The following is a 23,707-nucleotide window of genomic DNA, read 5'->3' as shown; positions in this document are numbered from 1 at the left end:
CCCATGTGGGAACTTCCACACCACATACCCCTAAGGGTCCGTTTGGTTCCCGTTTGGGGTACCCATGCCCCGGGTTGCCGACCAATTCCCCAGTTGGGGTCAGCCTCATGTTTCTCTCTCTACCTCTCCCTTCCTTTGGGAATCAAAACCAAATTTTTTTAAAAAAAAAATCCGCCCCCCCCCCCCCCCCCGTCAATTTGAGCCTCTCCTGCTAAAGGACTCTCTGGAGATAGTAGGGGATTTTTCTGAATTTCTTTCATTCCCATAAGGTAGACCACAGCGCTAGCAAGTCAGTCTCCAAACCTCATCCCTGATTGGTGAAAAATTCATCCCATACACTAAAAAATAACTCTTCAGTAGATCCAAGGATGTGTGCTTTCTGATGAGTGGAGTAGGTGAGCCTCATTTTGGCGATATGTAAAAGAGTGGTGATAAGCCTCTTGTCTTGCCTGTCAAACAGCTTTGTAAAATGAGAAATTATTAAGGATGGGATCCCCTTGGTTGAAGAAGCCCAGCATAGATGATTTCCCTACTTTGCAACGATGCGTGGTTTCGGCATCCACTCTCTCCACGAAAGAAGGCAACGGACTTCGCCGAACACCGCCTTCCAGCTCAAGGCGTTGGAGCAAAAACGTCCCTGCTCTCCCGCACTCTGATAGGCCCGCGAAACCGAGGCTGAAAAGAGAGCCGCGGCCCTATTGGTTAGCGGGCACGTTCCACGCGGCGCCTCCTGGGAGATGTAGTCCTGGTAGCCGCCGGCTCCCGGGGCTCGCGAGTTTAACGTTGGAGATTTTAGCCCAGAGAGAGCTGAGATGGTAAAGAGGTGGGTGTGTCTGCAAACGGGGTGCGGGGAGTGGTGAGATTCATGTGAAGAAACCGAAGGGTTCAAAATTAAAGAGAAGTGACAGTTGTGGGCTTGCAGAAAGGTACGGACCCTACTCCGAATTGGGGCGCAGGGCGTTGAGGGTTGGGGAGCGCGGGTTCCACCGCAAATCGGATGCTGGCAACTGTCGCCTTAGCAACAGCTCGCGACACCTACGACCCCGCCCCCTGCCTGCACTCCAAAGAAAGAGGAGGAGCCCGAGCTGTTTAAATTGCTTTGGGGTTGCCCTGGCTGGTTTGGCTCAGTGGATAGAGCATTGGACTGCAGATTGGAAGGTCCCGGTTCCATTCCAGTCGGGGGCACATGCTCGGGTTGCGGACTCGATCCCCAGTTGGGGTGTGCAGGAGGCAGCCGATGAGTGATATTCTCTCATCATTGATGTTTCTCTCTCTCTCCCTCTCCCTTCTTCTCTGAAATCAATAAAAATATTTTTTAAAAATAAATTGCTTTGGGGTTGGATGGGGAAAGATTGTGGCTGTTTTCTTCACGGCTCCTGAGGTTCCGTGGGCGTGACTGGCTCCTGGGCCACCGCCCCATTTCCCCACCGATTGGCCCACAGCCCCTCTGGGGTGGAGCGTGCAGGCACTTTCCACCCGCTGCGAGGCGAGGACCTCCGGGTTTCCTAGAGCGGACTCGGAAGTGCTCTCGGGGGGTGGATTTATGGCTCAAGCCCGTTGGACAGGGAAAGCTTGGACTTGCTTACTTCCGGCGAGGAAGTGGTGCGAAGTGTCGCCTTCGGTTTTCTCTCCGTTTGTGAAAAGACACCCATCTCTCCAGCCTTGATTGCGGGAGCTCGGTCGTCCAGGAGAGCTCCCCGAGGCTGGAGTCTTGAGGAAAGGGAATGGGCATTGTATCCAGACGGGGGCCCTATCCCTAACCTTGACCGGGCCGGTCTCCCGTGTGTACGGGGTCAGGGTCGATTCCGAGAAATCCAGGTCCAAATCTGCCCTTATTATCCTGCTTCTCTTCGGGACCAATGAAGTCTCCCGTTGGTCTGTCAGGCCCTTCTGGCTTGAAAGACAGGACCAGTTTTGATCATTGTAGTGTTTTTGACCCCTGTTCTGACTTAAGTTTGACTTAAAGGTAGAGAGAAGGAGCGACTGCGACTGGACTAGTTAGTAAGTCTTGTCCTATTAATATTCTTCACCAGTAAAATTATGTTGGTTGGGCCTGATGTCAGATTTTTTGTGGCTCTCATTTACATTTTTTTAAATGTGGGAAATACTTTAAGCTGACTTGTTCATATTTTAAATGAATTACTCTGTTGAATGGTCATCTTTAGCATAAATGACCTCTATGTCACCTCTTTGCTAATAATAATTTCCAATATATCAGTAGGTTGCATAATAATGAACGTGTCCTCCAGAAGATCCTAAAGAGGAAAACGTATGTGATCAGTGTAAAACAGCTAAAGGGGAGAGAGAGCCTTCTGAGTTTGGAATGATAATGACAGAATCTGGGGAAGTCATTGACTTGGACCCTCCAGCTGAGACTTCACAAGAGCAAGAAGACCTTCTAATAGTGAAGGTGGAAGAAGAAGACTGCACGTGGATGCAGGAGTACAGTCCGCCAGTGTTTGAGACTTTTTACCAGCGCTTCAAGCACTTCCAGTACCATGAGGCATCAGGCCCCCGGGAGGCACTCAGCCAGCTCCGGGTGCTCTGCTGTGAGTGGCTGAGGCCTGAGCTGCACACCAAGGAGCAGATCCTGGAGCTACTGGTGCTGGAGCAATTCCTGACCATCCTGCCTGAAGAGTTCCAGACCTGGGTGAGAGAACATCACCCGGAAAATGGAGAAGAGGCTGTGGCTGTGGTAGAAAATATACAGAGGGAACTAGAGGAACGCAGACAACAGGTGAGTGGAAGAGGAGACATTAGAGCAACGAGGAAGGGCAGGAAGAGAGTTGAGCTGCTGAGCAGGGGTGAGATCCTTAGCACTCTGGTGCTTCATTTATATTCTTTTGTTCTCCTGGGATTAGGCACACTGGAGATTTCCTGCCACTCCAGCAAAGAGAAGCAGTATCCAGTGTGCTAACCTGGAAAAGACAATCTGCGATTTAATTTAGTTTTAAAATTACTATATTTTTTTGAGTGACATGATACAAAATTCAAAAGGTACTTAAGGCTGTAATAAAAGGAAGTTTCCATCCCACCCCTAGTTCCTCAGATGCCTAATTCTCCTCACCAGAGGCAACCATTTACATGATACATGCATATCCTTACGGAGGTATACTATATTCTAAATATATGAACATACATGTATATGACATATTTAAAACACAGATGTTTTAAAATCACTGTGTATTTTTGCCTCTTGCTTTTTTCTTATAGCTTGGTTTGTTTCATGTCAGTGCAATAGAGCGACCTCACTCTGAAACTGTGTTATATTCCATTGTATGGATATACCGTAATTGAACTATTGAGGGCCATTTAAGTTGTTCCTTTAGATTGTTTCTGAATTTTTACTACAAACAGCTTTGCTGCATGAATATCTTTACATACATCATTAGTTATAGAATGAATGCTAAGTCCATTTGTTGGCTCAGAAGCCATATGCATTTGTAATTTTGACAGCTATTCATAGATTGCCCTACTTAGAGGTTATACCAACTTATATTCCCAACAGCAATGTATGAGAGAAATTTTTTTCCTACAGTCTGATAACCCAATGTTATCCAACTTTTTTGATTATTGCCAATATGAAAGATACATATTCCAGTTCTGTGCAATTTTAATGCATTTCTCTAATGGGTTAGTTTGACCACAGTGCATATTTTAAAGGGCTATGCATATGCCCTTTTATTGCAAATTATCTGTTTATATTATTTACCTATTAGGAAAAGTAAGGACTGTATCTGTCATTGAATTGCAAGTGTTACTTTTCCACATTGTTGTTTGTCTTTGCTTATGGAGATTTTTGCTTTGCAGGGTGTTTTAATTTTTATGCAATCAGCTTAGATCTTTTACATTATTTTAGGGTTTTGTGCCATACTTAGAAAGGCCTTCTCAACTACAATATTATAAGAAATTTTTCTCATAGTTTTGTCTTAAATTTTTCTTTAGATTTTTAAATTTTTTACACTTTTACATCTAGAATTCATTTTGTTTTAGGGTGTTTGGTATGGTTACAACTTTATTTTTTCCCAGATATCTACCAGGTTGCCCCAGCAACTTGTAATCCACCTTCTCTCTTTCTGATTAAAGTGCCTCTATATTATATACCAAATTTCTGCATGTATTTGGGTCCTTTTGGGGTCTCTTTATTTTATTTTACTGATGTCACTGTGTGTTTGTGTGTTAGTATTTTAATTATTTGAGCTCTATGAAATGCTTTGGTATATGATAGGGCTATCCTTCCTTCTTCCAAATTATGTTTTAATATTTTCTCATTTTCCTTATGATCTTCAGAATTATTTATTTAGTTTTTAGTACTCCCCCCCCCCCCAATTCCTGTTGGTATTTTTGTTGGGATTGCATGAAATAATATATTAATCTAGGGAGAATCAATATCTTTATGTTGTTAACATCTTGTACTTTCTTACTCATTTATAATCTGACCTTCTACCTTCCTCTGGTTGCTAGACTCACACTCTCTTAAACTTTAATTCTCTTTTTATAGCAAAGAAACAAAAGATTATAGGTCTACCAGAGGTTGAAACTAGTTAGAGAATTTCCCTCATTTTCCAGAGCCATGGCACTTCATTGTAAGGTACCAACTCATTATTCTTTACCTCTGGGTAAGTGGTACTTCAACATCCCAGAATATCCTCAGGCTCTTCAGCTGGCTTAGCTCACCCCACGAGGCAAGTGGGCCGCAGAGAGAGCCACTGTTGACCTGAAGCCAGACCCTGTAGCTCTCCTGAATGATTGTTGTACAGATGGGGATGTTTGAACCTTTCTATTGCTTCTTTCAGGGCATAAAGGTTCCTGTTGACATCTGGTTAATTCTTTTTAAAACCTAATTTGGGCCCGGCTGATGTGCCTCAGTGGTCGATCCCTGGTCAGGGCACATGCCAGGGTTGTGGGCATGATCCCCAGTGTGGGGCATGCAGGAGGTAGCCTATCTGACTCTCTCTCATCATTGATGTTTCTATCTCTCCCTTCCTCTCTGAAATCAAGAAAAATATATTTAAAAAAAACTAATTTAGGACATAAATGGACAAACAGTGTTCTATCTTTTTAGTAATAAATATTCAAAAGTGTAATTTAAAACAAAAAACATTTTTTAATACAGGATTTACAGCATATATTGCACATTTGCCTCTTTTGGTGTGATATGCAGCCCACCTTTGAAGGGATACAGAGAAAAATAATTCCTTAGTGGTAGTCAGGATTTGAGGCCCAGATAGGGCATTTCCCACGGGCCTCCACAGCATACTTTGTTTGCCTTTCTCTCTGTCCGTCTCCTGTATCCCTGACATTTTTCCTCAACTTTATCTCTAGGTAGTTCTTGTCTCTGCAGACCTTTCCCCAGGCTTTATCCTTCTCCTTTCTCAGTTTCTCTGCCCGAGTTTCCGGACATCAAGGGCTGTTTTGGTTCTTTGTTGCCCACGGTGCCCTTTGACATACTTGGCATCGTCTTAACTCTGTTCTGAGTGGGTCAACCAGGACACAAACTTTCACACAGAATATTTGCCACAACTGTTTTGCAACTGCCTCTTAATGTAACTCTTGTGCCACATTTTGCCAGTACTAGGAGGGTTAAAATCAAAAGTGTTTTGAAACCATAAGAGGGGGAGAAAGGGGATGGTGATTCCATCTCAATGCAGGATCTTATTACCTGCTAAGTTGCTGCTGAGACAGATTCTGGAGACTGGTTGTGGCAGAGTAATTGTGTGTACCCTAAGGTTGAGCAAGAGCCAAGAACAGAAAGATTGAGGTGTGTTGCACACTGGACATGAACTAGCTTAAGTCTTGGTGTTGGTCTGCTGGAGAACCACGTGTCACTTCCTGAGTCTTATAATTGACCTTTCCAAACTCCTTTCTCACCTCTCTCCCTCTTTACTAAACTTGACCCACATTGGCCTTCCTAAGATACCCTCTTTCTGCCTGAGGGTCTTTGTTTATATTGTTCTCTCTGCTTGCAACACTTCTTACCTCTCTCCTGGCTGGCTTCTTTCATCCTTTAGGTGTTTACTTAAGTGACACTTCCTCAGAAAAGCCTTTGATGGCTACCCAATCTAAAGTAGATCTCATACCCAGCTGGTGTGGCTCACTGGTTGAGTGTCAGCCCCTGAACCAAGAGGTCACCGGTTTGATTCTCTGTCAGGGCACAAGCCCTGGTTGTGGGCTCAATCCCCAGTAGGGGTCGTGCAGGAGGCAGCCAATTCATCAATGTTTCTATCTCTTCTCCCTCTCCCTTCCTCTCTCAAATCAATAAAAACATATCTTAAAACATAAAGTAGATCTCATCTGATCTGTCTCATGGTACTTCCTTCTCTTTTCTAACATACAACATAGTCTGTAATTATGTACTAGTATTTATTTATTTGTTGAAGTGTTTAATCGAGGTCTTCTTCAACTAGATATAAACCATGTATAATCAGTGTCTGACTCATTATAGACCTAGCACATTAAATATTTAGTATATGAACAAATGAAAGAATAATGTGAATTTACTGGGTTCTTTAATAGCCTTCTCATTAAAGTACTGATTGGTGTGGTTGTGGTTGTTAGATTGTGGCATGTCCAGAAGTCCTTTCTCAGAAGATGGTGCCATCAGGAGCTATGCAGGAGTCCCTCCATCACCAGCTTCTGTCTCTGGACCCCCAGCCTGAACAAGAGCCACAGAAGCCACATCTGGAGGAAAATGGTGAGGCTCTATGATTTGGTGGAACAGATGTGGCCAGAGAGTGGGCGCCCTGGCCATGTGGGTAAGCAGTGTCTATAAGAGAGAGACTTCAGGCTAGGGAGCTTCTGCAACCAGTAGGATTTGGAGGTTGGCATGGTATGGGGACCTGGAATTGAGTCCCTGGTATTAAGAGAGGTCAGGTTGCCCAGCTGGCGTGGCTCAGTGGTTGAGCATTGACTAATGAACCAGAAGGTCATGGATTGATTCCAGGTTCGGGCACATGCCAGGTTGTGGGCTTGATCCCCAATGTGGAGACAGCCGATTGATGATTCTCTCTCATCATTGCGGTTTCTATCTCTTCATCTGCTTTCCTCTCAGAAATCAATAAAAATGTATTTTAAAAAAAGACAGGTCAGCTTATAGGATGGCTAGGAACTGTACCACAGTTCTATTCAAAAGCTATAGTGCAGATGATGAGAACTTTATAGGTACTGTTAGGAGATTTACAAGTGTACTTCATAGATTTTGTTATCTTAATGCTTAAGTAAAAAAAAAGTTTCTAATTCCTAATTGCTTTCATTTTTTTAAATTCTTTATTTTGAATTTTGCTTTCATTCTTATTTCAAGCAGTGCTTCACCATGACCTTTAGAGCATTTGTTTTCTCTTTCTTTCCTTCCCTTATTAACCTGTATTAGATATATCAAAGAAGAAAAGTGAACAGCTTATCTTATTTATGATGATATATGTCCACAGGTCGTAATCTCTAACCAGAAACTCTTGCCATCAAATATATTTTAGAATTCAGAATTTTTCAGATTTAGTAAGATAATGTGATTTACATACCACATATTACACTACCAACAGGATTTGACATGGTACCCCATAATCACACACCTTCATATTTCAGCAGTGAAATGTATGTATATATATATACAACAGTGGATTAAATAAAAGCTTTGATTAGCTTCGCATATGTTCTGGTTAGGTTTTGTTGTCAAATTAGTTCTGTGCCTAACTTCATGAAATAAAAGACCACCTTTGGTATGTAGAGCTTTGGGATTTCAGAATTATGGATTGGAAATTGTGAACTTGTATTTCCTGTTTGGCCCCAGGCTTTCTTCTAGGTTCCCCTTAGTGGTCAGGCCTTTCACTTGACATGTCCTATGTCTCTAATCTTTTCCAGCTTTCCTTTCACTGTGGTAATAATAATAAAAGCACAGCAGCAGCAGCTATTATGACACATAGTCTACTATGTGTCAGGACCTGTTCTAAGCTTTACTTGTAGGAATTCATTTAACCTTCAATGTACCAGGAAAAATAATCTTCACTTACCATCTGGGGCCAATGGATCCTTTATCTTTTTTTTATATTTAAGTAATTTTATGCATAATAATAGAAGAATCAAAGGATAAAAACAATTTAAGCCAAGACCGGTTTGGCTCAGTGGATAGAGCGTCGGCCTTCGGACTGAAGGGTCCCAGGTTCGATTCCGGTCAAGGGCATGTACTTGGGTTGCGGGCACATCCCCAGTGAAAGATGTGCAGGAGGCAGCTGATTGATGTTTCTCTCTCATCGATGTTTCTAACTCTCTATCTCTCTCCCTTCCTCTCTGTAAAAAATCAATAAAATATATTAAAAAAACAATTAAAAATATTTTTTTATTGATTTCAGAGAGGAAGGGAGAGGGAGAGAAAGCTAGAAACATCAATGATGAGAGAGAATCATCAATCTCTTGCATGCCCCCCACTGGGGATCAAGCCAACAACCCAGACAAGTGCCCTGACTGGAAATAAAATCATGCCTTCCTGGTTCATAGGTCATCGCTCAAACACGGAGCCACACCGACTGAGCGATGATAACAATTTTTAAAGAAGATTTAATAAGAATTACACTTCTTTGTATCAAGTGCATTTTGATAATTAAAATATCATAAAAAAACAAAAGAGTACTGTCACACAGTACTGTCTCTTTAGCAAAATAAAAAACTGTCTTTTTAATAAAATGGGATAGTCCAGAATCTTGTTGCAAAATATTGCATGATGAAATCCTTCCTGTTGAATGCCTCACTGGATAAGATGGGTCATATTCCTTTTATGAAATTAAAAATGTATCGTTTATTATTGATTCTTGAGTTTGAGAAAGTTCATCTAAGATATCATTTGTAGACGCATTCTAAGATTTCCCTTATATTTTCAGTTTTATCATTATCATTAGAGAGCACGCTGTTCTCTGTCACAATTCATCATCTCATTCATCTAATAATAGTGAAATGTCTTTTTCTCCTTGCCAATATGGGTAGAAAATAAAAACTTCCAAATTCTCAACTATGCTCAATGAAAGTTAGAAGTAGATGTCAACAGTCTTATACCTTCTGGAAGATGTTGCAAAACTCTATGTAATGTATTTAATACTTTGGGAATAGTGAATAATGATGATGTTTTTCACTGTTGCGTAATCCTAAATATTTTATTTATTCTCTCATTTCTTATTATTTTAGTCTTCTATGCTCTCATTGGAAGTAATTAATGAATAGTGATTAGTAAGAATGAAATCATTCCTGGGATGATGGAATAGAAAAATGTTTCATGATACAGGAAAAATAAGATTAGTCAGATCCCAAAATGTTTTCTAAATTTATAAAAGGGTCCAGTGGATCCATTATAGAAATTACAAGATAGAATGAGTTTTATTATATTTTTTAAAACATAAAATGAATTTTCTTTCTGTTCTTCAGAAGATCTCTAAAGGAATAAAAGTCATATAATTACAGTCTTTAAAAATAGTTAAAACTGTTCAACATGGAAACCCAAAATGGTGTAATAGGCCTAGTACTCAGTGGAAGGAGGAGGTACTGCTGTTATCCTCATGTTAGAAATTAAGAAGCTAAGGCCTAAAAAGGTTAAGTAATTTGTTCAAGGTCACAAAGCTATTAAGTGACAGAGCTCATATTTTAACCCTCTATTTCTACACTTTTACCCCATTCTGAGCTATCCTGCCTTTGCTTTAACCACCAGGCCCTCCCAAGGACAGAATCCCGTCCTCCTTAAATCATGTCATCTTCCCGCTACTTGCAGAGTCTCATCACATCATGCTGCTCTTTTCTTCTGTTCCTAGGTGCTGCTTCTCTTCTTTGCCCTGTTAGCCAGACCCTAGCCCTTTCTTTATTCCAACAAAATTACTGTGTTTTTAATTTTTTTTATACACTGGGGGAGGCTGCATTCCTTATGCCTTTGATAGCACTGAAGGCTGGGACTAATTTGGGCTCGAGAGAGGCAAAATGATTTACTTAAAAGTTAAAGAAGCAATGGGTTTCGCAGGAACTTCAAAAAATAAGTGGAATTATTTAGAATGGAATTACTATAATAATTCCAGTTATAATTGGAATGTATTCTGTACTCACAATTACTGTTCAAGTATAGACTACATTCATCCCTTTATTTCAAGTCTCCTCTTTTGACTCTTTAGCCACACTCCTGGTTTCAGACTCTGTCTTTCATCAATAATCATTATCTCCTTTTTGTGTCATTACTTTATAGTCCTCAGAGACAAGCAAGCTACATATACACAGACATCTCCAGGACTGAGGAAACCATAGCAAGGTCTAAACTGTCAGGTTATTTGTTAAAGGTGGCCTCACATAGATTGAGATCTGGATGCACCATGAATCTTGACAAAAATAAGCAGAGGCGCCCTAACCGGTTTGGCTCAGTGGATAGAGCATCGGCCTGCGGACTGAAGGGTCCCAGGTTCGATTCTGGTCAAGGGCATGTACCTTGGTTGCTGGCACATCCCCAGTACGGGACATGCAGGAGGCAGCTGATCGATGTTTCTCACTCATCGATGTTTCTAACTCTCTATCCCTCTCCCTTCCTCTCTGTAAAAAATCAATAAAATATATTTAAAAAAAAATAAGCAGAGGTGACAGCAGAGGGTCAAATAGTCACCAGCATCTAGATATCAGACCCTCCAGGCATTGCACATGTTATTCACTCCACCTGCAAAGCACCCGTACCCTCACCCCACTCCACCCCTACGTCCTGTGGACAGGCTTTCCTGAAGCTTTCGCCTTCCACTCTCTACTCGGCATTCCTAATGGTGAACTTCAAGTATAGAATTGGTAATTGACCCTATTCTGGAAGTAAGTAAGGCTTACACGTCTACACTTCCTGTTACTGAAGTTTTAGAAGGCAAGGACTGTTTTATCTGCCTATTATAACACAGAGAGTAGGCTTAATAATATATACTATTGACTATAAACCAACCATAGTAATTCCTTGAAGGGAGAGCATGTGGACTAATGCCTTGCTAATCATAAAGTGTAATTCAAGGAGCAGCAGCAACAACATCACTTGGAAGCTTGTTAGAAATGCAAAATGTGCAGCCCAAACCTACTAAGCCAGAATCTGCTCTATGCTTAGACCCCAGGTGATTTGTTTGCTCATTAAAGCGTGAGAAGCCCTGGGCTCTAGGAAGTGCTTGAGATCTGAAGCTGCGAGACTTTGTTATCCTTTGAAATGACTAGGTTCAGTCTTGGCAGAGCAGAATGGCACAGTCTCAAGTCAGCAGCAGGGATTAGCTGACCAAAGCAGGGAGTCTAGTGTTTTGGGGGGGAAGGGTGAATATAGGGTAGGCGTGGGAGAGGCCGGAATGTCGAGGATCTTGAGAGCCACGCAGAAGAATTTGGTCTTGGTGTGGCAAGGCAGCATTGTAGATTCTTGACCAAAAGTGGAATATGGTGGCAGTCAGAGCTGGGCAAAGATATTCTCACTAACACCTTTTTTTCTCCCCCCTCAACCCTTCCTGCTCTCCAAGTTTCTTCCCTTCCCCTGAAGGACAGCCAGGAGCTGACAGCCTCACTTCTCTCAGCTGGGTCCCAGGTGAGCTGGCGTCCCTGTGCCTGCATGTCTATTCCCATGTCTGTTCTTGAAGACGTAGCTGCCTTAATCCTGAATCTTTATCAGGAGTTCTGTCTCTTTAGAGACCAGGCCCACCTTGGGTTTATACTTCAATCCTTTTTCCATTCTACCCAATACTCTCCATCCTCTTTGAAGCATAGTCCCGCCTCCTATTTCTTTCCTTAATACTTGCAGTTCTTTCCCTCATCCAAATTGGAACATGGGGAATGGGAATTTAGTGAAGATATCGTGTTTCAGAAGTTGGTGAAAATTGAAGATGTGGCTGATGTGGCTGTTTCCTTTATCCTGGAGGAATGGGAACATTTGGACCAGTCCCAGAAGTCTCTCTATAGGGATGACAGGAAGGAGAATTATGAGAGTATTACCTCCATGGGTAAGACTTATTTTGTCTGCATGGATTAGGACATATTAATTTTGTTATCTTGCAAAGAATATTTCTAGTGCATCTTATAAAAGCATGTGTGTTTTAATTGCTATAATGTGGCTTTTTTTTTCTGTGAAAGAATAAATCAACCTCCCCCCCCTCCCCCTTAGCTTATTTTAATTATTTCCTTCATAATAAGGGTATGACTGAAGTGCTTGGAGAATAATATTTGCAAATACTCCCCTGACCGGTTTGGCTTAGTGGATAGCGTGTCAGCCTGCAGACTGAAGGGTCCTGGGATTGATTCCAGTCAAGGGCATGTTCCTTGGTTGCGGGCACATCCCCAGTGGGGAGTGTGCAGGAGGCAGCTGACTGATGTTTCTCTCTCATCGATGTTTCTAACTCTCCCTCTCCCTTCCTCTCTGTAAAAAAATCAATAAAATATATTTTAAAAAATATTTGCAAATACTATCTGCTTTAAAATGAAAGAGCTTAAAACTAACAGGTTTGGATTTTAACAGATTTATAGTAGTTATGATATTCTATTCCTTGACAGATTGACTAATTCTTAGCTGAATAATTCTCATTTGTAAAAGCATCTCAGACTTTGCTGAATAAGTATTGTAGTAGTCATTATTACAATATTTCAATGGCATCCATTCTTTTCTTTCTAGCTCATGGGTGGCTAGTTATTCACCCTGTTACAATTCTCAAATCACTGGTACCTATTTTATGATGGTTTCCCTGTTGGTATCTACATTTTACATGTTGTATCCCCCCCTTTTTTTTTTTTAAAAAAGATATTTGTTTTTCTTTATGTTTACTTTTTTAAAAATTTTATTTGTTTTTCTTCTTTTTTGTTGTTTCTTTGTCATATCCCTTCTTGAATTTTGCATCCCAAATAAGATTTTGCCAGTATTTCTAACTATGTTATGATCTTGGAAACTAATATTTGATTTTGCTGCCTAGAGCAATTATAACAAGTTTAGTACTATGGCAAACATTTTGGAGCTTACAGCTTTTAGCTTCTTTTGAATTTATTTATTTATTATTAAAATTTTTTTTATTTATGTCAGAGAGAAAGGGAGAGAGAGGTAGAAACATCAGTGATGAGAGAGAATCATTGATCAGTTGCCTCCTGCATGCCCCAACTGGGGATCAAGCCCGCAACCCGGGCATGTGCTCTGACCAGGAATCAAACCATGACCTCCTGGTTCATAGGATGATGCTCAACCATTGACACACCAGCTGGGCTTGAATGAATTCTTTTAGAAGAACCACTATATAACAAGCACACTGGTAGACTTTAGATGAAATACATAGATAATGCCAGATTCCTTTTGAAAAATGTTATACCAGTTTACATGGTCATGTGCTCATGTTGGATTTGTATAATTATTCTATATCCCTTAGTCATTTTATTTCTTCTACTATAGGAAGTAGCTAAATTTTTCATTTTTCTTCCATTATTTCAGATTGCAAGTCAAAGAATGACAATATGGAACTCATAGTAAAGCAGATTTCTGATGAAGCCAAATCGCACTGGATGACATCAGAAAGAAGTGTTGCCCAAAGTCAAGAATTTGGAGAAGTTAATGACCTTCGCAGCATGGTAGAAGGGTGGCAGGTAAACCCCAGTGTGGGGAAGTCAAGGCAGAACCCTTCCCAGAAAAGAGATCTTGGTGCCATCACAGACATTAATTGTAAGCAAAACACAAATGCTGAGAGAGGTCACAAATGTAATGATTGTGGTAAATTTTTCCTTCAAGCCTCAAACTTCATTCAACATCGGCGAATCCACACTGGAGAAAAGCCATTTAAGTGTGGTGAATGTGGGAAAAGCTATAATCAGCGTGTGCACCTTACTCAACATCAGCGAGTCCACACTGGTGAGAAACCCTATAAATGTCAGGTGTGCGGAAAAGCCTTTCGTGTGAGTTCCCACCTTGTCCAGCATCACAGTGTGCACAGCGGAGAGAAACCCTACGGATGTACCGAATGTGGGAAAAACTTTGGTCGGCACTCTCATCTGATTGAGCACCTGAAGCGCCACTTCAGAGAGAAATCCCAAAGATGTATGTGTGAAGAGTTTATATTGGAGAATAAATGGAGGCAAAAATGTTTTTATTAGCTTAGAACAGATGAGTTGTGGATAGGGAGCAGTAGGAAGGAGCAAAGATTATAGTCTATTATTTACTAGAGGCCTGATGCACGAAATTCATGCAGGAGCGGGGCGTCTCTCAGCCCGGCCTGCATCCTCTCACCATCTGGAGCCCCTCACTCCTGACCACCGCCTGCTTGTTCCTTACCACTTGGCTTGCTGCTCCTTAGCACTGTCGCAGAGGCGGGAGAGGCTCCGGCCACCGCTGCCACTGTTCTCCCCAGCCGTGAGCCCGGCTTCTGGCTGAGCAGCGCTCCAGCTATGGGAACGCACTGACCACCAGGGGGCAGCTCCTGCGTTGAGCATCTGCCCCCTGGTGGTCAGTGGTGTCATGGTGACTGGTTGTTCTTGTTGTTCCACCGTAATGGTCACTGAGCTTTTATTATATAGACTAGGGGCCCAGTGCACAAATTCGTGCACCTTGAAAGGAACTGTGGGCCACAAGGCTGTGGTGGGCACAGGGATGGGTCTCAGCCCATCCTCCACACCCCCTCCCAGTCCCTCCCGTCGCAGCCCTGCTCCCACCACCACTGCTCCCACGTGCTGATGGCATGGAATGATTGGAGCGAGCGCCAGCAGCGGGTGTGAGCGGGGTTGGCACCATCAGCGGGTGTGAGCGGCATCTGCTGCCCCGATCGCCCCTCAGGAGCAGGGGGAGGTGGAGAAGCCCTCAGGGGCGATTGGGGCCGGCAGCTGCCGTTCACACCCGCTGACAGTGCCAAGCGATCGGGACCAGTGCCAGGCGCCGGCAGCGGGTGCAAGCGCTGGGCGGGACCATAGCATGTGGGAGCAAAGAATTTTCAGTAACCACTAGAGGCTCGCCCCGATGACAGCAACTGTGCCCCACCTTGGTCTGGTGCCCCTGCTTACCTGCTCCACCATCCCACCGCGCCTGACACCCGCTATGTTCTGTGCTCTGCTGCCTGTTGCCAACGCCCACCATGTTACGCGCAAGCCCCCTGGTGGTCAGCGCATGTCATAGCAACTGGTTGTTCAGTTGTTCTGCCATTTGGTCTATTTGCATATTAGCCTTTTATTACATAGGACTAGAGGCCCGGTGCACAAAAATTTGTGCACTCGGGGGGGAAGGGGGGGTCTCTCAGCCCGGCCTGTGCCCTCTCCCAGTCTGGGACCCCTCAGGAGATAACGACCTGATGGCTTAGGCCTGCTCCTGTGTGGCAGAGGGCAGGCCCAATCCCTAGGTGCAGCCCCTGGTCGGGCTCAGAGCAGGGCTGTTTGGGGAGTTGGGGCACCGCCCCCTGTCATGCACAGAGCAGGGCGGATTGGGAGGTTGCGATGCCACCCTCAGTCACGCTCAGGGTAGGGCTGATTGGGGGGTTGGGGCACCACCCCCTATCACACTCAAGGCAGGGTCAATGGGGAGGTTTCGGCGCCACCCCCTGTGATGCACAGAGCAGGGCCAATCGGGGGGTTGGGGCGCTGCCCCCTGTCACTCACAGAGCAGGGCCAATCAGGGGGTTGGGGCACTGGGTCCTCACCACCCTCGTCACACACACAGCAGGGCGAGATCAGGGGGTTGGGGCGCCACCCTCTATCACCCACAGAGCAGGGCCGATCAGGGGGTTGGGGCGCCGCCACTGTCACACTCAGGGCAGGGCCCATGGGGAGGTTATGGCTCTACCCCGTCACACACAGAGCAGGGCCCGTGGGGGGGGGGGTTGGGGTGCCACCCCCTGTCACACACAGAGCAGGGCCGATCAGGGGGTTGGGACGCCACACCCTGTCACACACAGAGCCGCAGGGCGATCAGGGGGTTTGGGCGCTGCCCCCTGTCACGCTGATCCCGGTGCTGGGAGGCATATTACCCTTTTACTATATAGGATAGAGGCCTGGGGGCCGGCTGGTTTGCCCTCAAGGGTGTCCTGGATCAGGGTGGGGTTCCCCACTGGGGTGCCTGGCCAGCCTGGATGAGGGGATGATGGCTGTTTGCAGCTGGTCACACACCCTTCAGGGTGGGGGTCCCCACTGGGGTGCCTGGCCAGTCTGGGTGAGGGGCTGAGGGCTGCTTTCAGGCTGGCGGTTTTGACTGAAGCTCCCAACTTGTCCTTTTTTTCTTTTCTTTTTTATTCTGGGCCAGCTTTAGCTCTGGCTCTAGCTCTGAGGTTTCCGCTGCTGGTTTGTTTGCCGTTCTATAATCGAAACAATGTATAACTTCAGCTCTGAGATCCCAGCCGGCTATATTTGTTAGAATGTTTCAAACTGCCAGCTCAGAGGCCGGCAAGTCAGGCGGGGAACGTTGGAGTCTGCAGTCCCTGGAGCAAGCAAGCCTCACGTTCGCTTCCAGCTGCCTGGCTGCCGGCCGCCATCTTGGCTGACAGTTAATTTGCATAAGGATACGCTGATTAGCCAATGGGAAGGGTAGCGGTCGTACGCCAATTACCATTTTTCTCTTTTATTAGTGTAGATACTTTAATTGTCAAATCAGTAGGCAAAACCCTATGCCCTCTTCTCTGTCCCAACTTACCTTTCTCCAGAGGTACAGTGGGGCCTTGACTTACGAGTTTAATTCGTTCCGAGACCGAGCTCGTTAGGAGCTTGTTAAGGAGCTCATTAACTCAAATTACTCTATCAACTCAATGCAAAAAATCGGCCGAGAGACAGCTGATATCTCAAAAAACTCGTTAGTCATGACACTCGTAAGTCAAGGCCCCACTGTACTTGCTTGAAGCTCTGTTTTCTTCCAGTAATTCCATATCTGTATATATAAAAGGCTAAGCGACCGTTCGACCGGTAGCTATAATGCACACTGACCACGAGGGGGCAGATGCTCAACGCAGGAGTGTTAAGCTGCAGTGACTTGGCAGTGGTGGTTCTCAGGTGACGCACCCCAGAACCAGAGAGGAGGGAGCCCAATTCTGGGGTGTGTCACCCAAAAACCGCCCTCTCGCAATCTGGGACCCCTCGGGATGTCGGAGAGCTGGTTTCGGCCGGATCCCCACAGGCCAGGCCAAGGGACCCCACCTGCCAGAGGGATTCTGCTTACTCTTCAGATGCCCTTCGAGCCGCGGCACTGCCGCACGTGTGGCCGGCTGGGGAGGGACCACGGGAGGTTGGCTCCATGGCATGTCCTTCCTGTCTCGCTCAGTCCCGCCCTGCCAGCCACCTTCTAATTAATTTCCTTTCAATGTGCACAAATCCATGCACCAGGTCACTAGTCCTATATAATAAAAGCCTAATATGCAAATTGTCCCCTTGGGTGGTCATTTGACCAGAGTTCGACCACTCGCTGTGGCATGTGCGACTACCACGGGGCAGCACGGAGCATGGTGGGCGTTGGCGATGCTCTGTGACCTCTCACCAGATACCTACGGATGGGAGTGGCGGGGATGGAGATGTGGTGAGAATGCGGGGTGTCTGCCAAGCTCGCTCTCACTCCCTCTGCTACCCTCCCCAGGGACGTCAGGGCTCACACGCTGGGGAAGGCCCTGCGCTCAGGTGCTGGGTGCCCATGAGGGAGCCGGCCCCACACCTGCACAGCTTCTTCTGGTGAGCCGGGCCACAGCTGCCAGGACCACAGAGGCCGGTTGGGCTCCCCGTGGGTTCGTGCAGGAGCCGGTCTGCGAGGCTGGCTGGGAGAGAGCGCGCTGCCCGCCCGGCTTCTGTGCAGTGCCGCTGGGCGGCCCAGAGGCCAATGCGGCGACCCAGCCCGTGGCATCCAGCCATGCTCACCGCATCTCCGCGTGGGGACTCGGGTGCTGTGACTCAGGCAGAGGGGGCACACGGGGGCCCAAGGGCCCAGGTGCTGCCCAGGGTCCAGAGGTCAGCTGGGACCTGCCCTTCCATATCAGAGGCTCACGCTTCAATTGCCAGCCAGGCCTAAGGACTGTGCCCATGCACAAATTTCGTGCACCTGGCTTCTAGTTTTAAATAATCCTGCTATTGCCTTATTAGTCAATTTTAGACAGTATCTATTCACTTTCTAGTCTAGTAAATGAGAAATTGGACTCTCTTACTTCCTCCTCTTTTCCAACTTTTTCCAATTTAGTTATTTTACTTAATTTTATTTTAAAATAATAGGAAGTTTGGAGGAAAAAAATTGGGAGGAAAAAAATCACACATAATTTCATTATCCTAATAGCATTATTACTGTGTAGTGGATTTCCTTCTATTCTTTTTCATAAGCCTATTTTTATTTTTAAATATATTTTTTATTGATTTCAGAGAGGAAGGGAGAGGAAGAGACAGAAACATCAATGATGAGAGAGAATCATTGATTGGCTGCCTCCTGCACTGGGGATTGAGCCCACAAACCAGGCATGTGCCCTGGCTGGGAATCAAACTGACCTCCTGGTTCATAGGTCAACAGTCAACCACTGAGCCACACTGGCTTGGCTTATAGCCTATTTTTATATAGTTATACTCATAGGACACAAATATTAGACATATACATTTTCTAGTGTTGCTTGACCTTCCTATTTGTTATTTTTGATAATCTGCTATTGTGTGGAGACGTCATAATTTACTGAACTGTTCCCCAGTTGGACTTCTAAAATTTTCACTTTTATCTTGATAGCTGTGCTTATGCCTTTTTCAGTATTTAGGATTGTTTTCTCATAATAGATGCCCAGAAGTGGGATTAGTGGATGAAAGGCCAAAAACATCTTTATGGCTGTCAATACATATTACTAAATTTATTTATTTATTTATTTATTTATTTATTTATTTTTGACTTGAGAGAAAGAGAGAGAAAGAAAGAAAGAAACAAACAAACAAACAAACATCAGTTGGTTCAAACTTGCAGCCTGGGTATGTGCTCTGACCAGAATCAAACTGTGACCCTTCAATTCATGGGATGAGGCTCCAACCAACTGAGCCACACTGGCCAGAGCTAAATTGCATCAAGTACATACATGTATCCCCTTTTTCACTACTATTACATCATATTTTCATTTTTATTTTCTTTTTTTTTTGGAAAGTTATTTTTCTTCTATAAAAGAACTGATGACATTTGCATTTCCTCTTTATTTTTCCAGGCAATGACAAAAGAAGTAAGAATACAAAATTGAATGTTAAGAAGAAAATTTCAGAATTTTCAGAAGCAGACATGGAACTATCTGGAAGAATCCAAAAAAATGTTTCTCAAGTTCAAGATTTTGGAGAAGGCAAGTTGGATAGAAAGCAGGGAATTCCCATGAAAGAGATAGTAGGACAACCCTCTTCAAAGAGGATAAATTTCAATCAAGTCACATATGTCCACAAAAAATCCTCCACAGGAGAGAGACCACATAAATGTAATGAATGTGGAAAAAGCTTTATTCAGAGTGCCCATCTTATTCAACATCAGCGAATACACACTGGAGAGAAACCATTTAGGTGTGATGAGTGTGGGAAAAGCTATAATCAACGTGTGCACCTAACTCAGCATCAGAGAGTCCACACTGGCGAGAAACCCTACACCTGTCATTTATGTGGGAAAGCATTTAGAGTAAGGTCCCATCTTGTTCAGCATCAGAGTGTGCACAGTGGGGAGAGACCCTTTAAATGTAATGAGTGTGGGAAAGGTTTTGGGAGGCGTTCACACCTTGCTGGGCATCTAAGACTTCATTCTAGAGAGAAAACCCATCAGTGTCATGAATGTGGAGAAATCTTTTTTCAGTATGTTAGCCTCATTGAACATCAGGTGCTCCACATGGGTCAGAAAAAAGAAAAAAATGGCGTTTGTGAGGAAGCATATAGTTGGAATTTAACAGTGATTGAAGATAAGAAGATTGAGTTACAAGAGCAGCCTTATAAATGTGATATATGTAGCAAAGCCTTTAATTATAGTTCTGACCTTATTCAGCATTACAGAACTCATACTGCAGAGAAAACCTGTAAATGTGATCTATGTAGAGAAAATGTTGGCCAGTGTTCTCACATAAAACAACGTCAAAAAACCTATTCTAACATGAAACCCTATCAATGTAATGAATGTGGCAGAGGCTTCACTCTGAAGTCACATCTTAATCAACATCAGAGAATGCATACTGGTGAGAAACCCTTTCAATGTACAGAATGTGGAATGAGTTTCACTTGGAGTTGTAGCCTCTTCAAACATCTGAGAAGTCATGAGAGGACAGGTTCCATAAATACCGTAAGTGTATAGATGTTTCTGTTGTAGCACCGCTCTTACTCAATTTAGAGAAGCTTTCCTGAAGAGAAATCCTACTTCTGTGATGAATGTAGTAACAACTTCAGCTTAACCATAAAACCTCCAGATACATAACTGAAATCCTTCAGTTAGAATTTAGGAACACTGGAGAACAAGAAATAGATCATTTGTTTGCTTTTCCCAAGGAGAAATGCTTTTGTTAGCATCTTCATGCTTGAGAATGTAGACAAAAGGGAACCCATGGTGCCCGCCCGGCGTGGCTCAGTGGTTGAACATTGACCTATGAACCAAGAGGTCATGGTTCGATTCCTGGCCAGGGCAGTAAAAGAGAGAGAGAGAGAGAGAGAGAGAGAGAGAGAGAGAGAGAGAGAACCCATGGATATGATGGGTGAAGGAAAACCTTCAAGTAGCACTTATTCATTTGAATGTCAGATCATTGACACTGGGAAAGCCTCATGGATACAGTAGAAATAAGCGTTGTTTGTAATTTCTGCCTTGACAGCTTATCTATTCAGGGAAGAGCACAGGTAAAGAAAGAGAACTCTTCAGCATGATACTCGTTTTGGTACCTCAGCAACGAACCTTCCCTAGAAATGGTTGTCCTGGCCAATAGAAGGCTCCAGTCCTTGTTCCCATCATAAGTATTAGACCCTTTGAAAAAAAAATTGACTGGTTTTTATATTTTGGAAAAATTGGGTTCAGAGGCCGAATGGTATGTGTTCCTTACTATCTTATTCAATCTACAACTTCTCCATGAAACACACTCTACTTTTTTGGTTTTGTTTTGATTCTGTTATCATCAGATTAGCTATTATAAAGAGGAGTTAAGTTTTTCAATTCAGTAGAAACTGTGTTGGTTAGTCACATCTTGAGGGGAGGGGAGCGGGACCTTAGAGGAATTAAGAAGACAGGCCAAATAGTGGACTTTTTTTCTTCTTCTTTTCTATTACCCACAACAGGGTAGCTATGCACATAGAATTGTGGTTCCGCCCTGGCCAGTTTGGCTCAGTGGATGGAGCGTGGGTCTGCAGACTGAAGGGTCCCAGGTTCTATTCTGGTCAAAGGCACATGCTAGGGTTGTGGGCTTGGTCCCCAGTGTGGGGTGTGTAAAAGGCAGCTGATTTGGTGATTCTCTCTAATCATTGATGTTTCTATCTCTCCCTCTCCCTTCCTCTCTGAAATCAATAAAAATATATTTAAAAATAAAAAATAAAGAATTGTGATCCAAGCAATATGTATACTAATTCCCCCGCAGGATAATGACATGTAGATTGAGTCTCAATTTGCATTGCAGCTGGATTTGAAAGTAAACAGTAATCAGGAGCAGGAATGTCATGGTCTGGGTAGGAGTTGTGGGCAAAAGATAACATGGAAAAAAGGTATAACTTGCATCTGTTTGCTAAAGAAAGGGAAAGAGCTTTTGGGCACTGCTGAAGTCCTGCTTCTGCTGACTGCCTAGCGTACAATAAACAGCAAATTGAACTTGTGTTGTACACTGGTGTCCTGTCCAGATTCCTCTAGCCAAACTGGCACACCTACCCACTAAGCTGCCCAGAGTTGAGGCTGCTAAGTGCTCACAGCGCTTCCCTTCTCCAAAGATTCTGGAGACTTGTCCTCAGATGGTGGGAGCTGCAGCATCCAGGAGTTTATCTGCCGCCCCCACTCCAGCCAGTGACTGACTGATGAGGTACAAAAGGTTGATTCACTTGCCTAAAGCAGGGGGAAACCTATAATGTAGTTTATGTTTCCCCAGCCACTCTTTGTGGATCAGGCTAAGGCTAGACCTTGAGACTATGTCCATGCTCGACTCTTGCCCTCTTGATCTGTTTCATTCCCTCTCACAAATACTTTTCCTGAAGAGCATACCCTTAACCAATCATGAGGTTCTGAATCCCTGTTTTAGGGAACCTGATTTAGGACATTCGGTGCTGTGAGCTGTCCTAGGAGGTTGACCACTGAGGAGGAAGACCATGAGGCAATGCGGACTCCCTCACTAATGGTGGGTGAAGTGTTAGTCCCTGGCGTGTGGTGGTCGTTCAATTGTGAGACGTTCACTGTGGTGAACTGGGATGGCATACATGTGGAAAGGGATGTACTGACTTGGATAAACTTTGGCGAAAAAAATGGAAATAAAAGGATTATGGAATTCTTTCTGAAAGTTACTGATTGCCTGGAGAGAGAAAATGACACACTTGGGACAAATAACCACTAACTTAATGCAAACAGTGTGTCAAAAGTCCTTCTCAGGAGCATTAAGAAGATTCTTGTTTCCTGCAAATAGAGTCACAGAGCTAAAGATCAGATATGAGATTTGAGAATGACAACCAGTAAAGCTTGGTGTTAACATTTATTGAGCATTTATCATGTTTTAAACATGCTAAATGCTTTATGCGGTGTCAGGGCCAGCCTGACAGGTTGAGCCGGGCTGAGGTAGGGAGGTGGGAATTGAGAAAAGAAAGAAAGACAGGAGAGCGGGATTGGGAGGACTACAGATCAATCGAGGAACTGCAGCAAGTTTATTAACCATGCAAAGCCTTTTATACACAACACACTGAATACGAGGTCTGTCAAGAGGAATGTATCCTTTGTTCCTCTTAATCTCTAAGGGAGGGACAGAGCAGAAGGACAAGTTCTCAGTACAGCAAATCTCAGTAAATAGTTACAGACTTCTTGGTAAGCCATGAAAGGCTGTTCTCATTCTACAAAGGTTGCGCTCATTCTACTGATAACCGCCATCCAAACAAGTCTGGGAAAACTGTGTGGGTAAGGGTCCCAGCCTTGCTAGCCCCTTCAGGTGCAAGGACCATGTCAGCTTACACCCGGTCTCCAACAATGCGGATCATCTCAATCTTCACAACATTATGAGGTGGTTTTACTTATTAGCACTCATTTTACAGTTGGGAAAAACTGAGGTTCAGAATAGTTCATTCATTCGCCCCAAATCACACGGCCCTCTGTATAAAATAGCATTTGAACCCAGATCACGTTTCCTCCAAAAGCTAAGCTCTTAAGCACTAAACTATACTGTCTTATAAACATCAAACATTACAGAGTGGTGAAACTTGTTCTCATCTGTGTGAAAAACAGTTTTGGTCAAATATATGATAAAATCATACAATTACAGAATCTTAGAATTATAATGGGTCTTATGGGAGCATCAAACCCAGTGGAAGAATCCCCATTCAATTCGTAAGCATGTGCGTGTAACAAGGCTTAATAACTGTTGAACTGGAGAAAGCATTTCCTGCCAACGGACTATCCAGTTTTTGCATGAAATCCTTTCAATGATGGGGAGTTCGCTGCCTTCTAAGGCAGCCTCTTCCATTTTAAACAGCTGATTTCCAGAAACTTGTTTCTGAGGTTGAAACTATGTTGATCTGTAGTCTTGCATCTTTCCTTGCGCCTAGTTGCAGGAAAAAAAAAAAAGGTAAGAGTTTTAAGATTTGAACTTTTGACTGAAAAATATTTTGCTTCCATGCA

The 23,707-nt window shown here is 43.9% G+C and overlaps 1 protein-coding gene across 7 annotated transcripts; it reads left to right on the top strand.

The window, feature by feature from the left end:
* The first annotated feature begins 1,500 nt into the window (after positions 1-1,500).
* Positions 1,501-21,339, top strand: ZKSCAN5 (zinc finger with KRAB and SCAN domains 5). Of its 7 annotated transcripts, none has more exons than XM_023759909.1 (7): positions 1,501-1,818; positions 2,222-2,737; positions 6,559-6,694; positions 11,487-11,551; positions 11,828-11,963; positions 13,430-14,029; positions 19,110-21,339. In XM_023759909.1, the coding sequence occupies exons 2-7, from the start codon at positions 2,324-2,326 to the stop codon at positions 20,219-20,221; spliced, it is 2,463 nt and encodes an 820-aa protein (XP_023615677.1). In that variant the 5' UTR covers positions 1,501-1,818; positions 2,222-2,323; the 3' UTR covers positions 20,222-21,339. The 7 variants fall into 7 exon arrangements, with proteins under 7 accessions (XP_023615677.1, XP_023615711.1, XP_023615754.1 ...); XM_023759943.1 differs by having other exon boundaries at positions 1,501-2,001; positions 2,219-2,737; positions 11,882-11,963; XM_023759986.1 differs by having other exon boundaries at positions 1,501-2,001; positions 2,219-2,737; positions 13,430-13,843.
* Positions 21,340-23,707: the final 2,368 nt, after the last annotated feature.

This window comes from Myotis lucifugus, unplaced genomic scaffold (assembly GCF_000147115.1).
Source record: "Myotis lucifugus unplaced genomic scaffold, Myoluc2.0 scaffold_0, whole genome shotgun sequence".
Taxonomy (NCBI): Eukaryota; Metazoa; Chordata; class Mammalia; order Chiroptera; family Vespertilionidae; genus Myotis; species Myotis lucifugus.
Note: the sequence above shows the minus strand (reverse complement) of the source record. Positions and strands in the feature narration are given on the sequence as shown.